We start from the raw sequence: 9,625 nt of genomic DNA, 5'->3' as shown, positions 1-9,625 counted from the left end.
GGGGCAGACGAGTCAGGGGTGATCAGGGCTGGCGGGAGGAGTCGTCGGCTGCAGAGGGGGGCCCGTCCTGAGTGGAGACCCATTTCCCCTCTGTGACTGACAGCTCTGGGGCTCCCTGTGGGTCTCTGGCTTTCCAGGACAGGAAGAGGGCAGCCGGGGCAGAGGTCGGCGGGGGGGTCTCACAGCTGGGGCGGCCCCAGCAGGTTGGCTCCAGGAGCCTGGGTGGGGGCCGACCGTTGGGGTGCCCCTCCCTGTCCTCGGCCTTACCTCCACCCTGGAGGGTACCTTGAACATAACAGGAAATTTCAAATAACAGGAAACCAAGACCAGTAAGTCGGGCGGCTCCACCCTGCCTCGGGGCCTCAGTCAGCCCCCGGGGGAGGCCATGAACACCACGGGGACCCCGGTGGCCTCCGAGTCCTGCCAACAGCTGGCGGCCGGCGGGCACAGCCGGCTCATCGTGATGCACTACAACCACTCGGGCCGGCTGGCCGGGCGCGGGGGGCCGGAGGACGGTGGCCTGGGGGCCCTGCGGGGGCTGTCGGTGGCCGCCAGCTGCCTGGTGGTGCTGGAGAACTTGCTGGTGCTGGCAGCCATCACGAGCCACATGCGGTCGCGACGCTGGGTCTACTATTGCCTGGTGAACATCACGCTGAGTGACCTGCTCACAGGCGCGGCCTACCTGGCCAACGTGCTGCTGTCCGGGGCCCGCACCTTCCGCCTGGCGCCCGCCCAGTGGTTCCTACGAGAGGGCCTGCTCTTCACCGCCCTGGCCGCCTCCACCTTCAGCCTGCTGTTCACCGCCGGGGAGCGCTTTGCCACCATGGTGCGGCCGGTGGCCGAGAGCGGGGCCACCAAGACCGGCCGCGTCTACAGCTTCATCGGCCTCTGCTGGCTGCTGGCCACGTTGCTGGGGATGCTGCCTTTGCTGGGCTGGAACTGCCTGTGCGCCTTTGACCGCTGCTCCAGCCTTCTGCCCCTCTACTCCAAGCACTACATCCTCTTCTGCCTGTTGATCTTCGCCGTCGTCCTGGCTACCATCATGGGCCTCTACGGGGCCATCTTCCACCTGGTGCAGGCCAGCGGGCAGAAGGCCCCACGCCCGGCTGCCCGCCGCAAGGCCCGCCGCCTGCTGAAGACGGTGCTGATGATCCTGCTGGCCTTCCTGGTGTGCTGGGGTCCGCTCTTCGGGCTGCTGCTGGCTGACGTCTTTGGCTCCAACCTCTGGGCCCAGGAGTACCTGCGGGGCATGGACTGGATCCTGGCCCTGGCCGTCCTCAACTCGGCGGTCAACCCCATCATCTACTCCTTCCGCAGCAGGGAGGTGTGCAGAGCCGTGCTCAGCTTCCTCTGCTGCGGGTGTCTCCGGTTGGGCATGCGAGGTCCTGGGGACTGCCTGGCCCGGGCCGTCGAGGCTCACTCTGGAACTTCCACCACCGACAGCTCTCTGAGGCCGAGGGACAGCTTTCGGGGCTCCCGGTCACTCAGCTTTCGGATGCGGGAGCCCCTGTCCAGCATCTCCAGCGTGCGGAGCATCTGAGATTGCAGCCTTGCGTACGGACGGTGCAGCCACCGGGTGCGTGCCAGGCAGGCCCTCCTGGGGTGCAGGAAGCCGTGTGCACGGAGCCTCGCTTGGATGGGGAGCAGAGAATGGGACAGGCCCCCGTGGTCTTCCCGGTGGCCTCTTGGGCCTTCTGATGCCAAATGGGCTTCCCATGGTCACCGTGGACAAGGAGGCAACCACCCCACCCCCCTGGAGGAACAGAGAGTGCCCTGGTGTGGGTTCGAGTGGGTTCCCCACACTCCCACTTCTGTGTGATCCTTGGGAAGTCCCGGCCCGTCTCCGGGCCTCCGTAGGGCTCCCAGGCTGCAAGGGGTGGACTGTGGGATGCATGTCCTGGCAACACTGAAGTTCGATCATGGTACGTGATGTTGCAGCCTCTTATTCCCCATTGTGTGCATGTGCGGGGACCGTGGCTCAGGGGGGCTGTGGATCTAGGGGCAGCTAGGTGTGTCTTCGCTAGAGAGGGCCACGGGCCAGTGCCTTGGAGGCGTGGCTGTGAGGGTGGAGAGTGTACGTGTGTGAACAACCTCTGGGCGTTGCAGGAAGTGGGGGTAACAGTGACAGTTAACCCCGCCTCTTTTTGTTCACTTCCCCTTTAGAAACGGCAGGGCCTACGCACTGGCTCTGGTCTCTGCATCTTTTGGGAACCCAGTCTGGGGGCCGGCAGAGGCAGCCGCCTTGGCTTCCTGGCCTGGGGGATCTTCCCTCACATCCCCTTCAGCACCAACGGCCTCAGCTTTCCCGGTCTGTAAAGTGGTTTAATCACTGAAGCCTAAGCACAAGGTTGCCGGTACGCACTCAGCACCAGCCACAGAGGCTGATGGCTGTGTGTCCCGTGAAACTCCAGTGGAGACGTGCCAGCTCCACACCATTCAGTACGGCAGACACCAGCCCCACGGGGCTACAGTGCAAGCAGAGAACTGAATTTCGCAGTGTAGGTTGTGTTTAATTTGAATCTGTTTATATTTCGGTGGCCCCATGGGGTGGGTAGCCGCAGTTTCAGTGCAGATGTGAAGCCGGAAGCCTCCAGCACTTGCAGCTGGCAGACATTCTCGACCACCTCCTCCCAGGACCAAGCCAGCCCCGTCCCGTCCAGTGTCTGGACAGAGGCAGTCAGAATCCACCCCACCCACCTCCTGGGCTCAGGCAGCTCTGCTTTAAGTCATGATTTCTCCACTGCACGATGGGGAATGCGGTGTGTAGGGGCCATTTACCCACTAATACAGCAGCCGTGAGGCACACATGGCTATTAAAAATTCATGGAAATTGCTGGGCGTGGTGGCTCATGCCTGTAATCACAGCACTTTGGGAGGCCGAGGCAGGAGGATGCTTGAACGCAGGAGTTCAAGACCAGCCTGGGCAACATGGTGAAACCACATCTCTACAAAAAAATCCTCCAAAATTGAAAATATTAGCCGAGCATGGTGGTGCGTGCCTGTGGTTCCAGCTACTCAAGAGGCTGAGGTGGGAGGATCACTTGAGCCCAGGAGGTCGAGGCTGCTGGGAGCCGTGATCGTGCTACTACTTCCCTCCAGCCTGGGTGACAGAGTGAGACACTGTCTCTAAAAAATAAAATAAAAAAGAAAGAAAATTCATTGAAATTAAATGAAAGTTAGGCCAGGGGCGGTGGCTCACGCCTTTAATCGCAGCACTTTGGGAGGGCGAGGCAGGTGGATCATGAGGTCAGGAGTTTAAGACCAGCCTGGCCAAGATGGTGAAACCCCGTCTCTACTAAAAATACAAAAAATAAGCTGGGCGCGGTGGCGGGCACCTATAATCCCAGCTGCTCGGGAGGCTGAGGCAGGAGAATCGCTTGAACTCGGAGGGTGGAGGTTGCAGTGAGCCGAGATCGCACCACTGCACTCCAGCCTGGGCGACAAAGTGAGATTCTGTCTCAAAACAAAAACAAAAGCAAAAACAAAGGAAAAAAAAAACCAAGAGATTAAATGAAAGATAAAAATTTAGTCTCTTAGTATATCAATTTGCTAGGGCGGCCATGACAGTCTTACAAATGGGGAGTCTTGAAAAGCAGACATTTCTGCTGTCATAATTCTGGGAGCCGGAAGTCTGAGATGAAGGTGTGAGTAGGGCTGGGTCCTCCTGAGGCTGACGGCGATCTGCCCAGGCCTCTCCTAGGTCCTGCTGGTGGCATGCATCCTTGATATTCCTTGGCTTGGAGAAGCATCACCCCCATCTCTGCCTCCATCTCCACGAGGTGTCCTCCCTGGGTCTGCGTCCAAACTCCCCCAATTCCTTCAACCTTTATTATTTTAAGAGATGAGGGTCTCGGCTGGGCACGGTGGCTCACGCCTGTAATCCCAGCACTTTGGGAGGCTGAGGCGGGCGGATCACAGGGTCAGGTGATCGAGACCACGGTGAAACCCCGTCTCTACTAAAAATACAAAAAATTAGTTGGGCGCTGTGGCGGGTGCCTGTAGTCCCAGCTACTCAGGAGGCTGAGGCAGGAGAATGGTGTGAACCCGGGAGGCGGAGCTTGCAGTGAGCCAAGATCGCGCCACTGCACTCCAGCCTGGGGGACAGAGCGAGACTCCGTCTCAAAAAAAAAAAAAAAAAAAAAGAGATGAGGGTCTCATTAAGTTGCCCAGGCTGGTCTCAAACTCCTGGGCTCAAGCGATCCTCCCACCTCAGCCTTCTGACTAGCTGAGACTACAAGAATCCACCACTAAGCCCGGCTCATTTTCCTATTTTTTAATTTATTTATTTATGTATTATTATCATTAGTATTATTATTTGAGATGGACTCTTGCTCTGTCGCCCAGGCTGGAGTGCAGTGGCCGGATCTCAGCTCACTGCAAGCTCCGCCTCCCGGGTTTACGCCATTCTCCTGCCTCAGCCTCCCGAGTAGCTGGGATTATAGGCAGGTACCACCATGCCTGGCTAGTTTTTGTATTTTTAGTGGAGATGGGGTTTTGCCATGTTGGCCAGGCTGGTCTCGAACTCCTGACTCAGCTGATCTGCATGCCTCAGCCTCCCAAAGTGCTGGGATTACAGGCATGAGCACCACGACCGGCCAATTTCCCCATTTTTCTAAGGCCACCAGTCATATGGGATTAAGGGCCCACCCTGCTCCAGTATGACCTCATCTTAACTAATGCCATCTGCCACAACCCTATCTTCCAAATAACATCCTATGCTGAGGTCCTGGGGGTTATGATATGATCACGTAGATTTTGAGGGGACAATTCTTTATTTTCTTTTCTATTTTAGAGACAGGGTCTTGCTCTGTAACCCAGGCTGGAGTGCAGTGGTGTGATCATAGCTCACTGCAGCCTTAGTCTCCCAGGCTCAAGTGATCCTTCTGCCTTGGGTTTCCGAGTAGCTGCAACTACAGGTGCACACCACTGCACCTGGCTAATTTTTATATTTTTTGGAGAGATGGGGCTGGGCGCCGTGGCTCACCCCTGTAATCCCAGCACTTTGGGAGGCCGAGGCAGGTGCATCACCCGAGGTCAGGAGTTTGAGACCAGCCTGGCCAACATGGTGAAACCTTTTCTCTACTAAAAATACACAATCTAGCCAGGTGTGGTGGTGCACGCCTGTAATCCCAGCTACTTGGGGGACTGAGGCAGGAGAATTGCTTGAACCTGGGAGGCAGAGGTTGCAGTGAACCGAGTTTGTGCCACTGCACTTCAGTCTGGGTGACAGAGCAAGACTCCATCTCAAAAAAAAAAAAAAAAAAAAAAAAAAAGAGAGGGACAGGGTCTTGCTATATTTCCCAGACTGGTCTCAATCTCCTGGGCTCAAGTGATCATCCTGCCTCAGCCTCCCAGAGTGTTGGGACTACAGGCATGAGCTACTATTGCTGGCCAATTGCAGACAGATGGAACTGTGGCCGGCCATTTCACCAGTGAAGTCCCAAACACCCGTCTGCAGGCATGATGAGCCAGGGTAGTTCTTATCTTTTCCTGATTCCTGTTCTCTGTGTGTGTGGTGGGGACCACAGCAGGCAAGGTGCGGTGTTGGTGGAATTTGGGATGAGTGGAGTCTGGGCAGGCCCGGAGCTCTCTGTCTGCCTTCTGGTCCCGTGTTGGCTGACCCTGTTGCCCCCTCTGCCCTGCTTTGGCTGAGCTGAATTATTTCTTGGTCCTTCCCATCTGGGGGCTTTTCGCTTGACCTTTGTTGCCCCTGATAGAGTGGCCTTGTTAGCACGCACCTACCCTCATTCGTCACTCAACTTCTGCCTGCTTATTCTTTGTACCTTAGTTTTAGTGTCACCTCCTCCAGGAAACCTTCTTTGATTTCTCCTCCTCCCTAGGTCTCCTCTAGGCTCCCACAGCTGCCTGCGTTCCCTGCATGACAGCTCTGCTTTTACTTGGGCACAGCTTCCCCTCGTTCTTCACTCGACTGCCCCAGCTCATCTTTTGAGTTTCAGCTTAAGTGTCACCTCCTCCAGGAAGCCTCCCTGATTTCCTCTCCTCCCTAGGCCTCCTCGGGGCTTCCCCCAGCTGCCTGTGTGTCCTCTATCCCAGTTCCCATCGCCCCTGGTCACACAATCCATCTCCTCCTTCGGACTTCGAGCTCCGTGTCGGTGGATATCGTGACTTTGCCAGGGTCCTGGCTGTGTCCCCAGCACCCACCACACAGCCTGGCACACAGTAGGTGCTCAGTGATCCGGCAGCACGCTCAGAAACTCCCTTTCCAGCCGGGCGCAGCAGCCCACGCCTGTAATTTGCAGCTACTCGCGAGGCTGAGGCACAGGAATCGCTTGAACCGGGGAGGCGGAGGTTGCAGTGAGCTGAGATGGAGCCACTGCACTCCAGCCTGGCGACAGAGACTGCATCTCAAAAATAAATAAATAAATAAATAAACAGAATTCTCACACGGTGCTGGCGGGGAGAGTGCTTGATTCTTTATCATTATATGTGAGGAAACGGAGGCTCTGAGAGGTGAAGCGACTTGCCTAAAGTCACACAGCTGGGAAACGGAGGAGTTGGGATTTGAGCCCAGGCTCTTAATCAGCACAAATGCCACTTCTCACTCGGGACAGAAAGGAAACCCTGACTCCTCAGGCAGCTGTACGGAGACTGGGATGATAATGTGCTGAGAGCCAGAGCTACTGTCTGCTGCACCCTGGGGCTCAGTCTGCCCACCTGTACAAAGGGACGTTCCTTAGCTACTTCCAGCCCTGAGACACTGGGTTCTTAGGGTTGGCAGCTTAGAAAAAGACCAACATGGAACACCCAGAAATTAACTTTAAATTTCTGATGAATAACAAATACTTTTTTAGTAGAAGTATGCCCCAAATATAAATAAAGATAAATATAAACACCTGCCACCGATCCCTGCACAAACCACAGGCTCCAGACTACAAGTCCCACAACCCACTGCGGCCTGCCTTAGGAACTGACTATCATGACTTTTTATTTTTCATTCATTCATTCAAAAATGGTATAGGCCACCAGCCGTGCGCCAGGTCTTGTATTAGGTGCCGGGGATACATCATATGCACAAAACTGACAAAAGTCTTTGCCTTCGTGGAGTTTGACATCTACATCCTTGGGAGTCTTAAGTGATTTTTGTTTTTCTCAGCAATTTCTGCAAGGAAGACTACAGTTCCCGTGACCCTTTGTGTTTGTTTGATGGGCCTACAACTCCCAGAAGACCTAGCGCGCCACAAGGCACTTCCTTTTCCCTTTAGCCCCAACTTCCTTCCAGGTCGGAAGGTCACGTTCTGTCCGCACCTTTCGCCCCTCACCCCAATTCTCCACACGCCAAAGACAGGGTTAAGATAGTGATATTGCGAAATAGTTTTTAAAAGCATTTTATTGCATTTTTGACTTGGAGTTTATGTGAAACCTCAGCAGTATTAGCCGAACAGCCTGCCGTACCTTCCGGGAGTCCCAGAGTGGGCCTACAACGCCCATGGGGGCTCCTCGACTGCCGGGTGGACTACAATTCCCGACAGGCAGCGCGGCTGGCGGGGCGGTTCGCGGCGGTGCCCGCAGGACTTCAGTGCTAGTGCGGGCTGCCCGGCGCGGCGCCCGCAGGACCCCGGCGGCTACCCATGCCTAGGTGAGTCCGCGGGAGCCGCCGCCGCCGCCGCCGTCCCGTCCCCGCTGCCGCCCCGCGCGGCCCCGCCGCCGGCCAGGATGCTGGAGGAAGCGGGCGAGGTGCTGGAGAACATGCTGAAGGCGTCGTGCCTGCCGCTTGGCTTCATCGTCTTCCTGCCCGCCGTGCTACTGCTGGTGGCGCCGCCGCTGCCCGCCGCCGACGCCGCGCACGAGTTCACCGTGTATCGCATGCAGCAGTACGACCTGCAGGGCCAGCCCTACGGTGCGTGTCCCCGGCCCACCCTCGGGGCTCCCCGCGCTCCCCGGCCACGCCACTCCGGCCCGGCCAGCCCCAGGCCAATCCCTAGCTCCGGCCTGGGCCGCCCGACCCGTGCTCAGGCCCCAGGCGAGGCAGATCCGTGATGCCTTGGAACCCCGACTCTCCTTGCCCAGCGCCCAGGAAACCCCCGCGCTCGCTCCCACAGTCCCCGGCCCCTGCTCAGGGCTCCCTGCCCCGGAACTCGTGGCCGGGCCAAGCGTCTCGCGCCCCTGGAGCAATAGGTCCCCTCTTCCCTGTCCCCAGCTGGGCCTGCGTCTACCTGCCTTGCCGAGTTTCTCCCTCCTGGGCCCTCTCGGCCCCCTGGGCTTCCCGGTCCGGGCTCACTTGAGCAGACGCTCCCGTCCTGACCTCCAGCGCCCAGGGCCCTGTTCTGGAGACCATCTGGTTGGTCTCCGGATCCACTGGGTCACGTCCGTGTCCCCAGGCCTCCCGCCTTTAGCTGACTGCGTTCGGAGTTGAAGGTCCTCGCACTGATTTCTGCCAGGCTGAGCCATCCGACGCGGTGGTCCAGCATTCCCCACCCCCTCCCACGGCCCTGGGTGCCAAGTGCATTTTGTCCAGTGCCCAAATTCCACCCCGCTCTGAGTGTTCTCGCCCTGGTCACCGGTCCCCACGTCAAGGGCCGTTTTCTCCCCAGACACCTGACGCTCTCATGTCCCAGTTCGTGAGTTACGTTTCAGAATCTGTTAGCCTAGCTTCCCTGGTCTCCTCCCACGTCCCCAGTTCAGTCCACTCGCCTGGGGTTCCCTTTGACCCTCTTTCTGTCCCGCCTTTGATGCACACCCACCCCCTCAGCTCAGCCTCCTCACCCCCGCTTCCCAGAACCCCACTTGTTCCATCTTTCCAGGATTTCCTCATCCCCTTCCAAATTCGCACCCGCAGAGCCCCCGTTGCCCTTGGATTCTGCAAGTCTCCTACTCAACAGCCCCGCCCCCTCTCGTCGTGGCCCTGACCCCAGTGTCCAGACATTCCACATTCGCTTGTCTTTTCCTGGCTATAGCTGTCCCTGGCATTCCAGAACCTTCTGGTTTTTCTTTTCAGCCTGGCCCCTCAGGTCCCTGGAAGTCCAGGGCTGGCCTCTCCTGTAAAGGAGTCCTGTCCACGTGTTCTCCTGGCCCCCTTAGTTCCGAGCTCAGATTCTCCTGGACTGGTCCCTCTCGTCACGTCTCAGCATCAGCCTGAGGTGCGGGGACCCCCGCCTCTGCAGCCCTTGGGGAGCCCATCTCTGGAGATGGACCCAGACTTTGGCCTTAGGTCCCGTTTTGCCCCAGAGTTACGACGTTTTCATTTAGAGCCATTGTTGTCAACCCAGGGGACGCTGGGTGACGTTTGGGGACATCTGTGGTAGTCACGACTGCGGGTGCTCCTGGTATGGAGTGAGTGGAGGCCAGGGATGCCGCTCAACTCCCTGTAGTGCCCAGGACGGTCCCACCCCAGAGAACGATCCGGTCCTAATGTCCACAGTGTCCGGAAGAAGCGCCCTTGGGCCAAAGTGGTGGAGTAAACCCAAGGCCCCAGGCTCTGGAGGGGCTGGAGTGGAAGGCCAGGGGCTCCTAATGCATTGACCGCGTTTTTCCACGCTGGCTGGGATTTTCCCCAGGGAAGGGCCCTGACTGGCACCATCCTGTAGAACCGCCTCCATCTTTGCTGCCTGGCACAGGAGGCTGCTGAGCCCCCGAAACGTGGCCTGGGCAACTGAGGGGCAGAATT

At 57.9% G+C, this 9,625-nt stretch overlaps 2 protein-coding genes across 3 annotated transcripts in view; both read left to right on the top strand.

Annotated features, from left to right (window-relative positions):
* The first annotated feature begins 316 nt into the window (after nucleotides 1-316).
* Nucleotides 317-3,159, top strand: S1PR4 (sphingosine-1-phosphate receptor 4). The gene is made up of 2 exons (XM_023183641.1): nucleotides 317-1,922; nucleotides 2,164-3,159. Exon 1 carries the CDS (start codon nucleotides 386-388, stop codon nucleotides 1,538-1,540), a length of 1,155 nt encoding a protein of 384 aa, XP_023039409.1. The 5' UTR covers nucleotides 317-385; the 3' UTR covers nucleotides 1,541-1,922; nucleotides 2,164-3,159.
* A 2,099-nt stretch (nucleotides 3,160-5,258) lies between these two features.
* NCLN (nicalin) overlaps nucleotides 5,259-9,625 on the top strand; it is a 27,035-nt gene continuing 22,668 nt past the window's right edge. For both annotated transcript variants that reach the window (XM_023183640.3, XM_023183639.3), the window contains exon 1: nucleotides 5,259-7,858. In XM_023183640.3, the coding sequence (XP_023039408.1) occupies nucleotides 7,675-7,858 (184 nt within the window). In that variant the 5' untranslated portion in view covers nucleotides 5,259-7,674. The remainder of the gene's footprint in view (nucleotides 7,859-9,625) is intronic.

This window comes from Piliocolobus tephrosceles, chromosome 21 (assembly GCF_002776525.5).
Source record: "Piliocolobus tephrosceles isolate RC106 chromosome 21, ASM277652v3, whole genome shotgun sequence".
In the NCBI taxonomy this organism is placed as follows: Eukaryota; Metazoa; Chordata; class Mammalia; order Primates; family Cercopithecidae; genus Piliocolobus; species Piliocolobus tephrosceles.
Note: the sequence above shows the minus strand (reverse complement) of the source record. Positions and strands in the feature narration are given on the sequence as shown.